Source organism: Octopus bimaculoides, chromosome 16, assembly GCF_046866305.1.
Source record: "Octopus bimaculoides isolate indiv1 chromosome 16, ASM4686630v1, whole genome shotgun sequence".
NCBI lineage: Eukaryota > Metazoa > Mollusca > Cephalopoda > Octopoda > Octopodidae > Octopus > Octopus bimaculoides.
In genome coordinates this window covers 48,528,762-48,551,570 of record NC_142943.1, presented here as the reverse complement: position 1 = coordinate 48,551,570, position 22,809 = coordinate 48,528,762, and the positions used below count along the sequence as shown (strand labels likewise).

At 33.4% G+C, this 22,809-nt stretch overlaps 1 protein-coding gene across 17 annotated transcripts in view; it reads left to right on the top strand.

Annotated features, from left to right (window-relative positions):
- The window catches only part of LOC106869579 (uncharacterized), a 373,899-nt gene that overhangs the window by 247,743 nt on the left and 103,347 nt on the right, over positions 1–22,809 (top strand). Inside the window, exon 1 of one of the 17 annotated variants that reach the window (XM_089364764.1) lies at positions 1,199–1,538. The exons of the other annotated variants lie outside the window; for them this stretch is intronic. Coding sequence (XP_089220890.1) covers positions 1,454–1,538 — 85 coding nt within the window. The 5' untranslated portion in view covers positions 1,199–1,453. Of the gene's footprint in view, positions 1–1,198; positions 1,539–22,809 lie in introns of those variants that run through there. 17 annotated transcript variants of the gene reach the window in all.

Genomic DNA, 22,809 nt, shown 5'->3' with positions numbered 1-22,809 from the left:
AAGAAAGTAATAATGGAACATCCTAATGCTGGTAGATTTAAAAATCAAAAAGAAGTTTGCTTCCCAACCATATTGTTTCAATTTCCTCTACTGTTTAGCCTTAATTTCTTGAAATTATTTCCCCTTTTCCTTGACAGTTGCTAACAATTGCCATTAAGAGTCAGATTTCAATTCATTAAGAATTTTCTTTTCTTTTTTTTTTTTGCATACATCATGCAGTACATAAGCATCTATGTGAATTATCTGAAATCAGGTTTACTGCAGAAATTTATTGCTTATCAAAGCAGCCTGCAGAAGGGGGAGGAGCTCAAAGTTGTGAGATAAGACCACAGCTTTAGAATGCTGCTGTATACTGCAACCTTATAGCATGTACACTTATCAAAACTATTCACTATTATTTCACTAGAACCACACATATCATACCTAAATATTTAATTAAAATTTTACTGATAATCTCCCCACCTCTGTCTGTCTGTCTCTTCTTCTCACAATCTGTCTCTGTCTGTCTGTCTGTCTCTCTCTCTCTCTTCTTCTCACAATCTCTCTCTCTCTCTCTCTCTCTCTCTCTCTCTCTCTCTCTCTCTCTCTCTCTCTTCTCACACGCTGTCTCTGTCTTCAAGTATCAAATTCTTGAGGGAATATAATTTTTCACTTCAGCTTTCCCATCTTATCTACTCAAATCTTTTTTCACTGTCTGTCATGCTTTATAGTAAATAATCTTCTGCTATTAACAACCTATGTTTCACTGCCATAAACTATTGCATGTCAAATACAAGCAACACTCCACTTGCTATTTATATGGAAAGAGAGAGAGAGAGAGAGAGAGAGAGAGAGAGAGAGAGAGAGAGAGAAAGAGAGAGAGAGAGAGAGAGAGACTGAGAGAGAGAGAGAAAGGGAGAGAGAGAGAGATTATTTATTATTAATATAAGTAGGCTGTTAAAAATTTCTTTTATCTAATGAAAATGTTTATTACTCTACAATCCTCAGATCCACAACTACCAGTAACAATTAGGTCCCCTTGGTAACAGAAATTACACACAACTTCTATGATTCAGTGCTACAGCCTATAGACAGTCGTCACATATGGATCTAACTAACATTATGCTTCATGTACTTTAATATCTTAACTATTTCATCACTCACCAGTTTCACTACTTATGTCAAAATGATGGTCTACTTCAACCACTCCATTTTCTAGACTAGATACCAAAACCAAGACATTATTGTTACAGATCACACATACTTACTTTAAATGCGCTTTGTTTTCTAATGTAGGCTCTCATCAAAGTCTTTGTTTTAATCTACCCCATTCTTTTTGTAATTGCAAATATAAGCAGCATCCTCCCTGTTGAATATATATCTGGCCTAACTTGATTGATACAATTTCCATATTTCACATTTTATCAAGAGTGTTTGTAATATTTTTCAAACATAAACTTATTGTTAACATAAAATGAATGTTATGAGTCATTCATCTACAATTAACTGGCTCATTTATTCCCTGGCTAACATGATAGGAAAAAAAAAAAAAAGAGGGGGTAAGCACTAAACAAAACAAAGAATCAAACTCTGTTAAATGTCGTTTTTACATCAGCAGAATAAAGTAATAGCATTTATTTCTGGTGTAGTTAGCTTGCTGGGAAAATAGAATTAACACTCTCGTGTCCTACCACAAAACAACACTGTAGTCTATCATTGACTTAAAATCTTCCATTAATTATCCTTTCTCTAACTCTTTCACTCCTTCCATATCTGGCCCTCCCCCCAGCACACTTCATCCTATTGGTTTCCTATAATTACATCTCTCGGTTGGATTACTTTTATTTTTAGAGTACCATTATTAATTTAGAGTACTTTTTCTGCTGAGAATGTAATTAATTGTATCGTTAACCTATAGTTGTAGCTGTAGAATCAATGTCTTCACAAAGATGTGGAAAATGTGGAACGTTTAAAAATTATGCCTGGTCTGCTGTTTTCCACAATGAAGAAATACTTTAAACCATAATACACAATAATCCTTTTACTGTATAAAATCAATCATGTAACCTCTTTATTTTCTGCTAATTCATCATCAGTTTATCATCAACTTGTGGAATCAATTTCCAACTTTCCTATGAGGATATACTTCCCCTGATCCATGAAAAGTTTTGGATTGAGACAATTGGGCATTGCTGTATATATATATATATAATATATATACATAATTAAGGGATCAGAAACAGTTGCTTCACCACATACCGAAGTTCAGAAATAGCAGCTAAAGTGCTTGGTAAAAATTATTAATTATTAATTTATTAATAAATTAATATTCCTTTACCATTTTATTTATATAATATATATATATATATACTATTTTACTTGTTTCAGTCATGTATTCTTTGGCATTAAAAGAAGGACATTAAAACTCACATTGCTAGAGGATGGTCAGCTCTTTCAAAGATGGACACCATTCGAAAAACCTCATCCTTACTTCAGATTTTTTTTTTTTTTGTTGGTCAGATTGAAAAGCAAATTTCAGCTCACCATTTACTAATTGTATAATATCATGAATGTGGGGTTAAAAGGTTCACTTTGCAACCACATGGTTTAAGTTCAGTCCTACCGTGCAGCACCTTAAACAAGTATTTACTAATATAGTGCAAAGTTAACAAGAACGTTGGAGTGGAATTGGCAGACAGAAAAAGAAAAAGCTGGCAGAATTGTTAGCATGGCAAGCAAAATGCTTAGCAACATTTCATCCATTCCTACATTCCACATTCCAATTCTGCTGAGGTTGACATTGCCTTTCATCCTTTTGGGATCAATAAAATAAGTACCAGTTGAACACTGGGGTTAATATTTACATTATTTACATTTCACGGATATTTGTCCTCATCTTGTTTGTTGTTAACACGTTTTGGCTGATATACCCTCCAGCTTTCAACAGGTGTTATTATTATTATTATTATTATTATTATCATTATTATTCAGGTCACTGCCTGGAATCCCCAAGACATCTGATGAAGGCTGGAGAATATATCAGCCAAAACGTGTCCACAACAAACAAGATGAGGACAAATATCCCTCAAATGTAAATAATGTACATAACTCCTCATCTCTCAAATATGGAACTGTACTGGGGTCAATGTAATTAACTTACCCACTTCTTCTGAACTAGCTGGCCTTGTGCCAAAATTTGAAGCAAATATAACTGGGATGTGATTTATTAACTTGTAAGAATGAATGCAAATTGTCACATGGGCAAAACAAACTCATCAACCTTAATTTTTGGAAAACTGAAATCACTTAAAAGAAAAAATAAATAAAGGTCAAGAAGGACTTACCATCATTACTAACTTCAACTTAAGTGAAGCCTTGATATGGAATTGTGAAAAGGAAGAATTTCCACACATGGAAGAAGGGGTGGAGTTGGAGGGTGTATTGAAATAATAATATAAAAACCAAAAATACTCAAAAAGAGAGAACACCTATGACATTGCTGATGGAATCTTATCAAGTGACTAAACTACAGAATCATAACAACAACAATAACGATAACAAAAATTAGAATAATAAGTGAAACCTCGAAAGAAAGGTTGTTCTTCATAAATAACTTTTAATTTAGGATAATTCGTTTTGGCTCACTGCAAATCACTTTGTAAGGTATAATTTTAAAGAAACCTCAAAGTAAAATAATGACACAAGGCAATGCTTTTATTCTGATAATACACATAAGAAGGGTAAATAAGTAGGCAGAAAAATAAAGCAAATTGGTAAAAGAAAGGAATAAAAAAAAAAAGAAGGGAAAAAAAGAACCCAACAGAAAGTCACTCAATCACTTAATTCTACCACAATATATTGGGATCAGATAGCTGAAAGAGTATTAATTATATTATATTAAATTACATTATATTATATTATATTATATTATTACAATCTGGTTTGTAGTTCTTAGAGAAACCAGAAAGCAGCATCGAGTATCTATTTTCAAAGAAGAGAATTAAAGTGATTACTATTCTGTCATCATTTTCTGTTCTCTTCTCTTCTGTCTGTAATGTTTTTACCTCATAATATAATTCTGAACCATTTGAAAGTAATATAACAAAGGCAACAAGACTAACAATTATTTTACAAAAGGTATGTATCGATACACAAAATTATTTTACACGGTAAATCATGTGGAAATTGTTACATCTGTTTCAACATCATAATTATGATTATAAGATGTTATACAATTAATAAATGATGAGGTGAATTGAAGTTTACTCGGAAAAGGCGTAGCTGTGTGGTAAGAAGTTTGCTTCCCAGCCACACAGTTCATGGTTCAGTCCCTCTGTGTGGCATCTTGAGCATGTTTCTTCTACTATAGCCCTGGGCCAGCCAAAACCTTATGAGTGGATTTTGTAGACAAAAGCTGAAAGAGCCTGTTGTATTTACACACACACACACACACACACACACACGAAGTTGAGGGGTTTTGTCTTGTAGGTACTTGGTAACCTCACCTGTGCAAGTGCTATGTAAAAAGATACCATTACATTGTTAAGAAGATGGTGTTAAGAAGGGCATCCAACTGCTGAAACCATGCCAAAGCAAACAAAGAGGCTGGCACAGTTCCCTCTGGCTCATCTGTTCTCGTTAAACTGTACAACCCATGCCAACATGGAAAAGGGGTGTTGAATGATGAGGATGATGATGATGGCGGGTGTGTGTATTACTGCCTCCTTGCCTTGGCCTCACATGACAGTCGTAAGCGAGTGTCACTGTCAGGCAAGTGGTGTCCTTCATTTCCAATCTTCCATGAAAACATGTCTGGCCATGCGAAAAACATAACCTTACCAGAAGACAGGTGAGGTTTGATGACAGGAAGGATATCAGGCCATACAAAAGAAAATCCACTTCAAAGAATTCCATCTGACCCATATGAGCATGAAAACTTGGACATCAAAACAATGATGGTGATGATGATGATGATATATATGACCAGTAAAAACATTTGAAGCAAAGGTAGGATGGAACAAGGAATTCTTCAGAATGGTTTTTGTATATGTTTGTTAAATTAATTGGGAATTTCTGTTACCAAAATTTCTCAATGTTTCACACTAATAATAATTTCCGTTAACAATTTTATTTTTATTTTATTTTTACATTTCTTATTTTATCATTTTTCATTTCTTTTTTTTCTTTTTTTTTTTTGCTCTAATTTTTCTGATTAAAATCTTAAAAAATTGGAGGTATTTTTATATAATGATTTTTTGCTTTTCTTTTGACTAAGTTATTGTGCAACTTGACGATATCTTCAATTATGGCACCATTCTTTGGGTAGTTTTTATTTTTAGAATTTTTTTCTTTCCTTTTAGAAGAACTATTTTTCTCATGTGCATTACTGGCACTAACCTTTTATTAATTTCTGTATGAAATAAATAAATAAATAAGATAAATAAATGAAAATCAAAATAAAATAAGAACAAAATGAAAGGAGAAGAGTTGGGTGGATGGGTGGAAGTGGAATGAAATCAGAATCAAGAAGGAAACAACCCGTTTCACCTCACCTCTCTTGTAAAAGTATTCCAGTTTGCACAGTAACATAAACTAAATACATAGTGCAAAGGAGAAATTCTTCAGCTGATTAATCATATAATCGGTAGCTGTAAAGTCAGAATGTCTCTTCTGAATTTTTATCAACCTAACTCAATATAGAGATTAAAGAATGATACAAGTTACAGAGAATTGATATGAGAAATTAAAAAAAAAAAAAAATAAATAAATAAAAACAACAACTAAAAGAAACAAAATATTAAAAGCAGATTAATAAATGAAATGAAATCGTAAAAGTAAAAAGTGGGAGGGAAACAACAGCTATAGATTAACGAAGATATTAAAATAAATAAAGAAAGAAAGAAAAAAAGAGTAAAGTAAGAAGTCTTGAAGTTCTGACAAGAGTATTCAGTATACTGTCAAATATCTTCTTAATATTAATTTCATGCTTCTATTAAATTGTTTCCAGTTTAAAACCATTCACTGCCATTGTGATTTCTCAGGAAGCAAATATTCTTGTGAAAGCAAACAAAATAAGATTTCCCCTTAAATGAATGAACGAATGAGATCGTTTTCCAGAGCACCATCAAACCTTTCCTTTTATTTATTTGTTTATTTATTTGTTTATTTATTTATCTTTCCTCCACCCCCGCTAAAACTGATAACTGAAATTGGGAAAATCAGAACTTGAGAGAGAAAGTGATGGATAGAAAGCTGGAGATAGATAGATAGATAGATAGATAGATAGAAAGATAGATAGATAGAAAGAAAGATAGACAGACAGGCGGAGGAGAGAGAGAGAGAGAGAGAGAGAGAGAGAGAGAGAGAGAGAGAGAGAGAGAGAGACAGCGAGAGAGAGAGAGAGACAGCGAGAGAGAGAGAGAGACAGCGAGAGAGTGAGTGAGTGATAATGTGATTTGTGACAATCCGAAAATAGCTGTTTCCCTGTAACTTAATTACAAAAAGGTGTGGGTGTCTTCATATTTATATACACACCCATACACATAGGATAAATGGAAAACCAATCATATAATACTGTGTTAGCGTACATGTGTGTTCGTATGGAAATAGAGAAGAAGAAAAACATGAGAGAAAAAAAAAGAACAAAGACATGTTAAGACAATTAAAAAAATAAAGAACAGAAAATAAATAAAAGTTTTCAGTTATAATTAACTCTCTTATCCACATCTAAAAGTTTGTTGCTCAAAGGAGGGGATATCTTTTTTTATTCTTTATTTTTTATTTTTGTTGTTTATTTTGGTCATAATCAAATTTTCCTTGATCGCTATTCAATAAGTTAAGTACGCTTCGGCAAATGCTATTAATTCAGTAATATTTACTAAATGTTTTTTACTTCAATAAATAAAACATTTAAAGATTTGTTTGAAAAGGCCACAAAATAAATATCACAAGTGAAATAAAGGCGGGGGGGGGGGGAAAAGAACGTTGTCAAGCAGAAAGAAAGGGATAAAATTATGTACGGCTTTTATTTCAGTTATAAAGCTAATATCTTTATGGGAGTTTTTGATTTACGGCAATATTAGAGTAGATTTAATCAGAAATAACAAGAAACATGATGTAACACATCTTCTAGGAAATTTTATTTATCTAACAATGTTTTTCATGGAATTCTTAACTTTTCTAAATTGAAGGCCATAAGGTTTGATTGAAGAAGGATTTGCTCTTTAAAATTTTTACCGAGCCACTTAAAGAATTGTCAGCATTTAGATGAAACAACAAGAAAACAAGCTGGAAACTCTAGATATGCTAACTATTGCAAATATAAACAACAGTTCTTTATCGTTGAGAGATTCGACTTCTCTAATATTGGCAAAGAAATTAATGAATAACGTAAGGGTGGGGGGGAGAACAAAAAAAAAAAACAATTATTACTTAAAGATTTTCTTACATTATAGATTACATAAGAATCAAAGAAATTTGAAAGCACTGGAAATGGCTAATATGTTGTGACAAAACTATGACAAATTTCTATTAAATGTAATATGTTTTATTGTCTGTCAAGATACACTAGAAACAGTCAGACTTGAAACATTAACTTCAGAGAGGAGGGAAATAGAGTTAGCTATTTTTAATATTTAATGTCTGATCAGTTCAGCTGAATTTAATATTGGTTTCAAATTTTGGCACAAGGCCAGCAATTTGGGGAGTAGAGGCAAGTTGGCACCACCCCACCCCCATCCAGTGCTCAGGTGGAGGTTATTTTATTGATTTTGAAAGGATCAAAGACAAAGTTGACCTCAGCAGAATTTGAACTCAGAATGTAAAGACAGATGAATTGCTGCTAAACATTTTGCCAGGCATGGTAACGATTCATTGCTGGCTGCACCAACATGTGACTGGTTCTCATCTACAGCCAAGTAGCCTGGAGCATTAAAATGAATGTCTTGCTCAAGGATACAATGTACTGTCTGGGCCACCAATTGAAAACACAACCATCTGTCGTGAGCTTAACACTCTAACCACTAGGCAGGGGCTTTCAAAAAGCATTAAATTGATGGTGAGGAGGAGGAAGAGGAAAAAGATAATGATGGTGGCAGTGATCTTGATGATGATGATGTTGATGGTTATGATGGTGATGATGAAGGTTATAGTGGTGGTGGCGATGATGATAATGATGATGACTGTGGTGGTGTAGAGATACGATGGTTGTGATGATAATATTAAGAGGTGATGAAAAAAAGATGATAAAGACCATATTTTTAGAATTCTGCACTGAACCCAGATACACTTTGTGGTGCACCAGTATGAACTGGTGCACAGTTTGAGGGCCACTGCACGACACCAACAATAGATGATCTGCAGTTGTTTAGCCCTGATTGAAACCGACTTATTAACAAAGGCCATTTGAATCACAGCTGCCATCTTGTAACAGCTTCTTCGTTAATTAGCTGATGATGATATTAATTAGCTTGACAGAGCAATTTATTTGCTGCAGTTTCTTACTTTAGGTTGATATTCCTGAAACTGGGAGACTGTTGTGCTTGATGTTATACAACTGAGGAAAATATAGTTACCTGGCTTGTTAAAAATAGCAACCAAATCTTTCTCAAATCACACCCTACAGCCTAAGCAGACCAGCTATATTAGATGTTGTTTTACAAGGGTGAGCTAAAAAATTCATAGGTTGACTATGAAGGAGTGATGCTAGGGCTGTGAAATCTTGCATGTATTAATTTCAACTCTCTTCTTATTAATAAATGCAATTAGTTCTTTCCAGGTAAACTGACATCTCACTGTTCAAAGAAGACTTCAAAAGTAACTAACAACGACTTCTCTTGAAAATAGACAAAATTTGCCACTATGGTGTTATCAAGTCCCTGCAGGAAAAGGGTTTTGCTCCCATTGATATTCAGGCTGACATGGTTGCTACATTAAGGCATGACAACCCAGCTTCAACAACAGTGCAAAAGTGGGCATCTGAATTTAGGAGGAGACGGGTGAGCCTTGAAGAAGACCCCAAGGTCTGGACATCCTACAACTGCCATCACCAAGGAAAACATAGAATGTGTTCACTACATGGTTATGGATGACAGGTGATTGACTATAAACTAAATAGCTAATGCTATTAGCACAATCCTGCAAGGGAATTGAGAATACATAACCCTTAAAAAGGCTGAGATGGTCATGAGTGGGATGCTTTTGATTGTTGGCCTGTTCAACCAGAGCCTGCACAGGGTTAAACAACAACAAAAGCAAGAACAGTAATTCTTAAGATTAAGTAAGTGATATGACATTTTTCAAAAAATTACATATTTTATTAATGGTACCTTTTATAAATGACTTCATTATAATAATTCAAAGTGAATTTCTAAGAGGAAAATTAATTTTTATTATTACTATTAATATTATTTTTCTTTTCTTTTTTTTTTTTTGCTTAAGAAATTTTATTACTAAGCAAATTTTATTAAAATTAATAAAGGAATGGTAAAAGGAAAAAGAAGAAGAAAATACATAATTATTTTAATTCCCTGACAAAACAAATGGAAAACAGCTAAAGTGCAGACATTAAAGTATGATTCATATTATCAAGATGACATTTACAGCTCTTTCTTCATCAATAATCAGACAGGTTAATGGTAGAAATATAAATATATAAATAAAATACAACAAAAAATAACAACAAAACAAACTCTGCAATATCACTGGTAATAAGCTAACATTGGAACAACTCTAGAATGTTTTTCTTTTTCTTTAACTCTTAAGAAGTATTTCCATTTAAGATAATAGAATTTTACTTTCACTTTGTGAGAAATAACTACACATTACCATTATTTTTGTTTTCAGAATATTTAACTCATATTTTATAAAATATTACAGCATTGTTACATAATATCATAATTGTACTGCCAAGCAAAACAACCATACTACAAAGCAGTATAATTACCATATTTGATGATATATAGGATGTACTCCCCTCCCCCCAATTCTCAAAATACCACCCTGGGTCCTATATGCAAAGTTGACCCTAGTGTTGTATCTCAGGAGCATAACTTCTACAGGGTGTGTAAAGGTATTTGAGGACATACCTTTTTTGGGTCATTGCTACATTTTTTGCGAACTATGTATAATCTTTGTTTCAGAAAATAATAACAATGGCAGACCCTCCACTTGTTCAAGAAATAAAGAGGCATTCTGTTATTGTGGTTATAAAGGTCGAACATGGCGATTTAGAAATATTTTGATTTTTAAAAGTTGCCAGATCTTTCATCTGCAAGTTTGTAAGGAGCTAGAGACTGAAGATGGAAATGCATCTCCAGTATCAAAGCATAAAAAGCATTCTAAATGCTCTGAAATCATCAGAACATCTGAATTTATTCAAAAAGTTCAACAGACCATTGATTACAATCCCAGAAAGTCCATGAGGTCAATGGCAAAAGATCTGTGTCAGAAGGAACAGTCAGAAATGTTGTCCACGAAGACATCAGATACAAGTCATATATAATGAGGAAAGGTCAATTTGTCAGAAAAAGCAAAATAAAATCACATCAGATCTAAAAGGCTCTTAAACAAACTGAAAAATCCAGCAGAAGAAGATTTGGTTTGGTTTTTCTCAAACAAGAAAAACTTCGACCAGGATCAAAAAGTTAACTGAAATGACGTATGGTTATGTGCAGACCCTTCTGAAGTTGCAAATGTTATGCACACAAAATTTCCTGTAACTGTCATGGTTTTAGTGGTTGTCAGCAATGAAGGACATATGATACCTCTTTACTTCTTTCCATGAGGCCTTAGAGTTAACTCTACCACCTACATTGAGGTCCTGGAATTAATTGTTAAGCCCTGTATGCAATGGAAGGCCATATGTGCTTCAGTAAGACTCTGCACTATCACACATGGCTCTAGTAACACAGGAATGGATGGCTGAAAATTTTCATGATCACATAACCCCTAACATTAGGCCTCCTAATTCCCCAGATCTCAATCCATTGGACTATTACATGTGGAGTGTTGTTGAGAGAGAGAGATCAATGAACATGCCCATAACACCAAAGATTCTTTGAAAGCTGCTATAGTCAGAGTAATGTCGAAAAATGAACCAGGACCACTTGATTCAAGCATGTAGATGATTTAGATCTCAAATACAAGCAGTTGTCGAAGCTGAAGGTGACTTTATTGAATAACATTATAGAAAAGAAGGTTTATTTTTATCCTCATAGTGTTTTTTCATAAATAAAGTTATCTGTTATTAGATATCTGTTCTTTTAAAAACATAAATCTGTCCTCTAATATCTTACGGACCCTGAACTTACACTTGTTTTAGGCTGTATGTTCAAGCAGTTGCTACATGTACTACAATGAAATCAACATTGCTCAAAAATCAAGATCTGATGTCAAGTTTCGACAGAGGAGAGAGGCTGGTAACAACATAGTCATCACCAAATGTCATTCATTTGTTTAGATAAGTGCATATGTTATGAGGAAGAAGAGAAAATTGAATGTTTTGGAATTAAGTCCTTGTATCAGAGAAAGAAACAAAAAATTCATCAGTTGAAAAATGTCTTCTCCCAAAGAAAGGGTCAATCTTGAAATGTTAAATTCCTCCTTTCCTCATGGCATACAAGCATATCCAAACTCATATTCTTCACTGTGCAATTTTTATCAATGAAGACCACCATCTGTTCCTGCCAAACACTAGGTTTTTGGTCTTATTTTTACATCAAATGTCATTATTGTAAGCATTCAATTAGAAGTAGAAAATAGTTTTATTTTCATAACTACCAAGGATTGCTTAACTCCAGTCTAGTAGCATTAAGTTGATGAGATACAAATGTCATCATGGATAGAATGCTAATATTTTACAGGTAACTTTCTATCCAAAAAAAATAAAGATTGCTGCTTTGAGTAAAACTGTCATTCTAAAGAGCAAATATATTGTTTGATTTATTATAAGTTGATTAAATTTAGGCATGTAGAATTAACTGTCTTTCTAAGAGACAGAATGAAATGCTGGCAGCGGATTATGGATTTATAAGCCACAAGCTGGTAGCTTCGTACATAATAACTCTACTATTTAATTAAATGTTTATTTAAGTAGAATAGTTTTAAATTACACTGCCTCATCTGCATTGGCAACTAATGAAAAGATTTAGATTTTGGATCTTTTTCTTTGTCTATAATTGGTACTTTTAAGAATAGGGAGGAAAAAGAAATAGAAAAAAGAAAAATGAGCAGAACAGACTGAGGGAAAAAATAAACGAAGCCAAACACACAGATAGATACACATATACATGCATACACACATACATATATACATGCACAAACATACATGTATATGTGTATACACATATATAAACATACATGCATACATACATGTATATTGACACACACACATACACAAACATGCATACATACAAACACATACTATACATATGTAACATCATTGTTTTGATATAAAACATCTGCAACACTGCAGGGAGAAGAACCATTTACAAATTCCTTTGGTGCAACTGAATCAATGGAGATTTGCTTCATTAGCAGTCCAAAATAACTTTGTTTTATTGTTGTCGCTTTGATGTTGTTGTTGTCGTGGTTGTGTAGTTCAGGTCAGTTCTCATTGTATAAGCTTATGCCATGTAAGTAACTGATCATTACTGCTGTTTGTATTTCTTGTGCAACTCTGATCAGTTTTGGTCAAGCAGTCCTATGATGTTGCTAGTGAAGTCTTTGCTAATGCTGTTTAAACTGTTATTTGTCTCCAAAATCCCTACTTTTGCCAGTTATGCTGGAGGAGAATGAACAGGGCAGTAAAAACTGTAGATGCTGACATCTCCAACCATGATATAACCTTGCAGTGTTACTCTTCTTCTGAGAGGTTCTGTATTTGTTGTCTTGTGGTAATAGCAACTTAAATATGAGAAGAAATCATAATGAAGTTTATAATAAGCCAACCAGACCCATTTTCTAACAATATTTTGAAGGTATATAAGGAAAAACAACAACAACAAAATAAACAATTATTTTATTAGCCGTTAGCCAATCAATTTCATGGTACAGAACCAAAATCCCTTTAAAATATTCTTAGAAATTCATTTTGATATCTGTCATAATTTCAGTGAACTTTGCTACTGAACTGTCATTCCAAAGAGCAAATAAATTATTATTTTAATAGAAAAATTATTACTTTTTAGATAGTGTTAATTTAGGCAGGATTCAATCAAAATTTTTCTTGGGTCAGAATCAAAACCAATAAAATAACACAATATTTCCAAATAACCTTTCTTTAGATAGATATCACTGGAGTCACAAGAAACGAAGAAAATCATTAATTTATCACAGCTACATTTAGAACTACTATTTTTTTTCTGTTGGATTATTAGTAAAACCATTAACTGACACAGAAATCAGTTTTTGGATAATGTCTTATTCCATTTCTGATTTTTCTCTACTAATTACAAATGTCTGAGAAATGTATGTTTTGATTGCAATTTAAAGAAGAAAAAGAAGAGAAAAAAATCGGTTTAAGATTAGGGTAATTGCTTTTACCTAAAATAGAACACAGAATAGGATTCAAAATTTTGTCTTACATTATACTAAATTTAAAAGCTGTGCAGTAAATTTTTAAAATTCCAGAGTGAGTCACAGATTAGTAAAATAAAAAAAAAAGAAAGAAGGAAGGAAGGAAGATTAAAATAAAATTAAATTTGGTTTAAAACAAATTCTTTATGTCAGAACTGGAATGAAGAAGACAGAAAAGAAAAATGCTTCTTTCAGTGGAATTTCCTTGAAATGTTAATGCCGCCAAAGTTATTACTATTTTTTAAAAATTCTATTTCCCTGCAGATCTGCAGCAAATACAGTCCTGTTTTACAATGCTAAGTACACAGTATGAAAACTGTTTGTAAAGAGGAAGTTTCTTGTGGAAAGAATTTATACATCACAAAGATACAAGCTAGTCTTCAATCTCTGGTTGTTATTCAACAGTTGTACTTCACAAACAGGTAGAACACATTAGTTAGGTAATCTAGAAGCAAGAAATACATTCTGGGGGCAATGTGGCTGATGCCAGTGACACGTAACTGGTACATAAAAGACACAGTTCAAGCGCTGGCCTCACGGAGGCAATGACAAGTGACCGAGACCTTTGGCAATATGCCTTACTTGAGAAGATGACCCCTCAAGCCAAATGAAATCATCGTTATGGCAGATACTGGTGTCATACAACTAGCACCCATACCAGTGGCATGTAAAATCACCCATTACACTCTTGGAGTGGTTTGGCGTTAGGAAGGGCATTCAGCTGTAGAAACCATGCCAAATCAAACTGGAGTCTGGTGCAGTCCCTCAGCTTATCAGCACTGGTCAAATCCTCCAACCCATGCCAGCATGGACAACCGACATTAAATGATGATGATGATGAAGGAGATAAATTTCTATAACTTTGCAAAATCAGAGAGAAAAAAAAGAGTTGGAGAAATGTAAGTGCAGTCCAGTATGTGAGACAAACATCATCATCATCCTGGATAGAATGCTAATATTTTACAGGTAACTTTCTTAACCCGTTTGATACAAATCCGGCTGAAACTGCCTCTGGCTCTGTTTTCAAAAGTTCTGAATTAAAATCTTCCACCAAACCTTAGTCACAATTTATGTTCCTAACACCAGCTTAATGATAACTAAGTTATTTTACTGAATTCTTTGTTATATTAAAAATTAATTAAAAGAAACACAGAGCTGATGATGATGATGATGATGATGACAGAGCATCTCAACAGAAATATGGTAACAAAAGAGTTAAAGAGAGAAAAACAAATTTGTAACTTTTAGCAGAACTGTCATCCTAAAGAACTGCATTGATTTATCATAAGTTGATTAAATTTAGGCATGTAAGAATTAAATGTCTTACTAAGAGACAGAATACTGAATACTGTCAGCAAAATCTAGACTTTGCTTAACTTAGGAGACAAAGTCTACTGATGATTCTAGACTAAAGAAAACAGAATGAAAGAAAGAGAAAATAGTATCATTATTTGAAAATTCTATAGGAAATATCTGAATCTCAATAGACACGGAAACATTGCACACATTTTCAAAGAGATTGACCCGTTTGCCTTTCTAGCACAGAAAAAAATGACAGGTTGACAGTAGATCAATCTGATCATCTTCTAAAAGTCAACTTACAAACGGTAACTTCTACAGTCTGATGTAAATGAAGAATTATGTAGTCAAAATTTGACAAGAAAGGAAGAATTAAAAAATCAAATTAGAACCTTCTTATCGTAAACTCAATTCAAAATTGTTTCAGATTTTTCCAAATAAACCAGATACCAGAGAAAACTTCAAAGTTCACAGAAATATCACAATATTTTGCTGACATCAGAAATTTTGGCAGAAGTGGTCAGTCAGTTAAACTGGCTCCAGTCTGTGATTGGTATATTATTTTACTGACATCACCACACTCCAAAAGCAAATGAAAGGTGAAGTTGGCCTCAGTGAGATCTGAACTTTGAACATGATAAGTAGGAAGATCAAAGATCTAACAGTTGTTTCTAATTTTGGCACAAAGTTAGCAATTCTGAGGGGAGGGAGCAAGTTTCTTGACATCATAAAATGGCTGTAAACAAGCATCACCTTCAAACAAGTGATGTTGTTTGTTTTCAATCTTCCAAAGGCGCAGGAGTGGCTGTGTGGTAAGTAGCTTGTTTACCAACCACATGGTTCCAGATTCAGTCCCACTGCATGGCACCTTGGGGAAGTGTCATCTACTATAGCCTCGGGCTGACCAAAGCCTTGTGAGTAGATTTGGTAGACGGAAACTGAAAGAAGCATGTTGTATATATGTATATATATGTATGTGTGTGTATATGTTGCGTGTCTATGTTTGTCCTCACAACATTGCTTAACAACCGATGCTGGTGTGTTTACGTCCCCCATAACTTGGCGGTTCGGCAAAGGAGACCGATAGAATAAGTACTAGGCTTACAAAGACTAAGTCCTGAGGTTGATTTGCTCGACTAAAGGCGGTGCTCCAGCATGGCCACAGTCAAATGACTGAAACAAGTAAAAGAGTAAAAGAGAACAACATGTCTGGACATAGAGAAATATAACCTTGCCTGGAAGCAGGTGAGGGTTGGTGACAGGAGGGCATCTGGACATAGAAAATCCACCTCAATAAATTCTGTCAGACCCATGCAAGAATGGAAAAAAAGGACATCAAATGATGACAATGAAGATAGTGATGTGCAATCTCTATCAGTAGAAAACTCAAAGACTTCCATTCTAACCCAATGGAAAAGTCATTCAGCTGATGGAACAACTGAATACTCATCATAAAGACTAACAGACAATCCATTCCATTGACATATATCTGATATATTTATTTGCATGTATGTGTACACAAACAGGAACGTCTCATATATGTGTGTGTGTGTGTGTGTGTGTGTGTGTGTGTGTGTGTGTGTGTGTGAATGTGTGTGTGTGTACACATATGTGAACATCTTATAGATATATATATATGGGTGGGTAAACACACACATACACACATGCATAAATATACACATGCACACACACACACATATATATATGTATGTATATATATTTATGTATATGTGTATCTATATGTATATATGTACATAATATGTGTGTATGTATGTATGAGTATATATATATATATATATATATATATATATATATATATATACACACACACACACACACACGTGTGTGTGTATTCATGTAGGTTCTATGACACCATTATACTGCTAAAATATCTACATTTAAATAAGTATATTTTACAAATTATACAGTAGATGTCATTTGATAAAAATTTGATTAATAACGGGAGGAAGTGTTTTTTTTTTATTTATATATTTTGTTGTTCATATTTTGCTGTAGTTATCGTATCTTTCAGATGTTGGTAGAAATATAGCAATAATATCTCAACTCTCCATAATAAATTACAAAATCATCATCCTATATTAATGACGCTAAAATGTCACTAATATGATAGACACATATTCATAACTGCTATTAGTGAGAACTAAAAAATATATCAGCTAAATACTTAGCTGTGATTTCTTCTCATTTGCTTGTTATATTTTTCTATGGCTCTCTATTGGTTACAACGGAGAGTGTTCCAGTTGATCCGATCAATGGAACAGCCTGCTCGTGAAATTAATGTGCAAGTGGCTGAGTGCTCCAAAGACACATGCACCCTTAATGAAGTCCTCCAGGAAGTTCAGCACGACACAGAATGTGACAAGGTCAAAAAGAACTGTAATGGTATCTCATTATATATATATATATATATATATATATATATATATATATATAAATGTCGAACATGAGTGCTCAATATCACATTGGTGGATATATAATTTCTTTATTTGTGAATTAAGGCTACCATTGGTTTCATGTTAAGAAGAGTAGGAAAATATCCTAGTGTCTTAAACAATTTTTCAAGCCAATCACATGACCTCTTCTAGCATATTGGATGTCCACCCAGTAGTCAACCCTTATAAACGTGTTAAACAATTTTTTCTGAATTTTCAGATTTTTTTATATGCTAGGCTACTTGGTTTTAAATTGAATTAATATTCAAATTATCACCCTATCTATATAAATATATATATATATGGTAAAATTGAAGTTTTTTAGTTCATGTTTCTTGAAGATGATATTTACAACGAAACTGAAGTAAAATGTCTACAAGTCGAACACCACGCTTACAGCTCATAGTCAACTTACTCTACGATGCTTGTCACAATCTACTATATTGGCACAAAGCCCAGAGAAGTAAATGAGATTGTGTGGTTGACATTCCTACCTTTATCTAGGTCACTTGCAAGCAGAACAGAAATCCCCACAAGTGCAAATGTAAAGGAAACGAAATACAGGACTAAACTCAGCAGAAACTAAACTCATATCTGAACCAAAACTTCTCAAATCATTACTATTTTCCCTTTCCTGAAAGGAATTTTAATCAGTAGATAAGAAAGAAAAAATTATATTAGTGAACAAGGAATATAGGATTATATCCAAAACAAGGGCAATACACATACAGGTTCTATATTTAATGCTAAGAATCTTTTAGATTAGAAGAAAATAACCTGAAGAAGTAAAGGAAGTGTCCAGGTGCTGACAATATGTTGACATCCGATAATAACCTGCCGCTTTGATATTGCTATTTACAGTGAAGCAGGTTATTTTAATATCTCACAACTGTGACAAATACAACATGCTTTTCAATACCAGAAGTGAATAGAGATGTTACTTCAAAGAGCAACATCAAAATTACTTGATATTAAAATCATTTAGAATGTCTTTGAAATCGTGATCAAATAAGAAGTGTGTGTGTGTGGGGAGAGAGAGAGAGAGAGAGAGAGAGAGAGAGAGAGAGAGAGAGAGAGAGAGAAAGCAGTTGAATATCAGCCCCTAATCAGAACCAGTATAGGGATGTAATGGAGAGAGACTGCTGACTGAGATGATTGGAGTACTGTTTTCAGAGGAAGAACCAGATTGGTTTTGCACCTGTCTCTACACCTGTCTCCATTCTTTTAAAAAATACAATGTTATGAAAGAAGCAGAAGTAGATTTGATCTCATCACCAATGTAGAGTCCACCTCTTACATCTCTTTTATCTTTTACTTGTTTCAGTCAATAAACCAAATCCATAAAGATTTCTAGTTGAACAAATTGACCTCAGTACTTATGACTTTTTTAAAAATCTGGTACTTATTCTACCAGATGCTTTTACCAAACTGCTAAGTTACAGAGACATAAACAAACCAATACCTTGAATGTCAAGCGGTGGTGAGATATAAATTCAACCTCTCAGATACATACATACAAACATACATACATACATGCAATATGCTGGTTTCAGTTTCTATTTATCAAATCAATTATCAAAGCTTTGGTTAGCCTAGGGATATAGTAGAACACACTTATCTAAGGTTCCTCACGGTGGGATGGAACCAGGAGCCATGTGGTTGGGAAACAAATTTCTTACATTTATATACACAGCTAATTTTTTTAGCACAAACAATGTAGAATGGTATATATTTGTAAATGATAATTTAGGAACAAAAATATATCAACCCAAAATACTGTTTTTTTTTTGTTTTTTGTTTTTTTGTTTTTTTTAAAAATTTTTGTTTTAAAGATACAGTCAAAGATGGACAAAGCAGCACTCATGATTCTCTTCAGGGCTACGGTAACTAGGAAAGAAAAGAAGCTATCTTCAGTCCAGAGATCTGGCTGAAATACTTCTAACTGAACGGACTCTCCTTAAAAGAAGCAACACAATTTGTATAGAGAGGAGCATGCTACATAGATAGAAATAAACTCCATATGACTCAATCTAGCTGAAGTCATTGCATATTTCATGTATGCCACTAATGCTCCAGAGAAAAAAATTACAAGCATGGTACCACCTAATCTTTCCCCCCCACCAGCCCAGTATAGTTCCTTATGCTTAATCTAAAGACAAAAAACCCCCCCAATAATTCAGCTTGTGTAAGCATACGTGTCACAGCTGGACAGAGGTAATAATCATTAGTAAACAAGTGCCAGAAAATAATATATTTTCTAATATCAGAGACTTCTATAGAATGCCAATTACTTGTGTAAACAGTAATTTTCTATAGATTTCATTTCATTTCATATTCTTTTTTTTTTTTTTTTTTTTTTTTTTTAACTGCAACCAATGTTGGTTGTATAAATAGAAATGAAAATTCTGATCCTACTTTGTTGTTTCATGTCTCTCCACCCCCTCATTTTCTTTTTCTTTTCTAAATTCCAAATTCATAAATCTGAGAAGTTTTCAAAAACAGAAATCCAAACCAAGTCAAAAAAAAAAAAATAAATAAAATAAAAAATAAATAAATAATAATAATAATAATAATAATAATTATAATAATTTTGGCACGAGGCCAGCAAGTCCTCAGAGAGGACTTATTTTATTGACACCAAAAGGTAAAAGGCAAAGTCAACCTCAGCAGAATTTGGACTACAGAACATAAAGACAAACGAAATGCCACCAAGCATTTAGTTCACCCTTGCTGATGATTCCCCCAGCTTGCCACCTTAATATACATACATATATATAGTTAAATATATACATATATTTGGATATACACAATCATAAAAGATGACAAAAAAAAGGTTGGTGACAGGAAAGGCATCTAACCATAGAATACTGCCTCAGCAACAACCACCCAATCTTTATATATTGGATGTAAATCTCTGCTGCTGCAGCTGAGAGTGAAGCTGGTAACTAAGTTATTATCTTTTTTATATTACTATATCTTCTATCTTTCACTTGTCTCAGTCATTAGACTGAGGCCATTCTGGGGCAGTGCCTTCAATTTTTAGTCAAATGAATCGACTCCAGTACTTATTTTCTTAAACCTGGTACTTATTCTATCAGTCTCTTTTGCCAAACTGCTAAGTTGTGGAGACATTAACACACCAACACCGGTTGTCAAGTGGTGGGGTGGGAGACAAACACAGGCATAAAGTCATAAACACACATATATATAGGTTTTGATGGAAGTGTCCAAGACATTGGAGCTTTGGAGTAAATGCAGTATTTCTTATATTTCTAAGAACTGGCTTGAAATCTTGCCAAGGTGAAAGTTGTCTTACATCCAGTGTGTCTGATAAAATAAGTAGCAGTAATAAATAATATTTTTGTAGTGGTTTCAGTAATATAACTACGGCCATGCTGGAGCACCACCTGTAAGGTTATAGTTGATTATATCAGTACCAGTGTTTAAAAATCACCAGTCCTTGTGGTACTTTTATAGCTTGTGTGCCCCTCAATGACCCTGAGAGCTAAACCAGCAGAGTGAAAGCTCTTGTTAAGGCCTCCCATGCTGGACAGGCCAAACAATAAAGACTAAACTAATTTAGATCACTTCTTTCCAGAGGTGGAAATGGGTTTGTTCAGGGCCAGCCACACCTACCTCGGAAAAAAAAAAAAAAAAAAAAAAAGCAAAACAAAGATACAGAAAAATCAACGACAATTCAAAATCAATGAGATCTGAGAGAGGAAGCAGAAAAGACAGCCTGGGGTCAAAAAGAGTGGAGAAAAGATGTGAACGACCTCTGCTCCAGTGGGGAACAAAGGACTTAATTCAGTAAATAAAGCTTTAACAATCCCATGTGGCACTTTACATATGCGACACTACATTCTGGTTTTCAATCCCACTGAGGTCAACTTTGCCTTTCATCCTTCCAGTGTTGATAAAATAAGTACCAATATACACAACTGTGCTTTCTCTCACTCCGAATCTGTGATCTTGTGCCCATAGTTAGAAATCAATATATGTGTGTGTGTGTGCGTGCGTGCGCTATTTATACTCTTTTGTCATTAGAAAACATAAAAATTGTCCTTCTGCCTAGTCAGCTGAATCTGTAACCTGATTCTGATTTTCAATTGGTGTCAGTTTATTTCATTTTTGCTGAATATGTGCCTGCACGTGTGTGTGTGTGTGTGTGTGTGTGTGTGTGTGTGTGTGTGTGTGTGGAGGGATGTGTGTGTGGGGGGATGTATGTGGTGTATGTGTGTGTGTGGTGTGTGTGTGTTTATCAGTTCATTGTTATATCTAATTCAGATAATGTTCAAACCTTTGCTTACAGTAAAACAACTTGGGTTTATATATATATATATATATACATAGATTGGAGCCTGGTGTTGCCATCCGGTTTCACCAGTCCTCAGTCAAATCGTCCAACCCATGCTAGCATGGAAAGCGGACGTTAAACGACGATGATGATGATGATGATATATATATATATATATATATATATATATATTTTTTTTTTCATGGAATTATATTTTATATCACCGAGTGTACAGTAATAAGGAAGATATTGTTGAAAAACTGATAACAACAGCGGCCATCAACTGAAATTTAGGGTGATGTTCAGAGAAACCTATGCATTACATACATTCAGATTTAAGAAGCAAAAAAAAAAGTTTTAAAATAAAATGAGAGGAAAGGAGAGAAAAACGCAATATTGATTTATACAAAACAAGTAACTCATTATATATATATATATATATATATATATATATATATATATATATATATATATATATATATATATATATGTGTGTATGTATGTGTCTGTATCATATTTAATCAGTGCAGCCCCCACCATCATCACTACCACCACCATGAGTATTATACTAACACCACTTCTCTTTATCTTTGTTTGCAAGTGTACCGTGTTTCCTAACCACACTGAATGTATAGTGTTGTCCGCAGACTAATAAAAGATAAATTAATAAATCAACAGAAACAGTTATATATATATATATATATATATATATATATATATATGTGTGTGTGTGTGTGTGTGTGTGTGTGTGTGTGTGTGTGTGTGTATGTATGTATGAATTATTATTATTGTCATTATCATTATTATTAAAAAATTAATCAGCAAAAAACATTTAAAAAAAAACAAAGAAAAAGTCCATCAAAATGGTTTAATTGGAAAACACAAAGGAAAGCATACAAGGAATAACCAGTAAGTTTATAGACTAATTCAAACACATACATGGAGAATTATATATAAAAAAAAAAAAAATAAAAAACTGAAAGAGAGGCAGATGGAAAGAGGGGTGGGGTAGAGAGAGAGAGAGGAGAGATGTATAGCCCATGTGTGTTGTTTGCATTCAATAATTATTTTTAACCTACTTCACATATCAGAGATTGGCCACTAGCAAGTTAATAAATCATTGTTGTTAACAAAGAGTATATATATATATATATATATATATACATATATATATATATATATATATATATATATATATATATATAT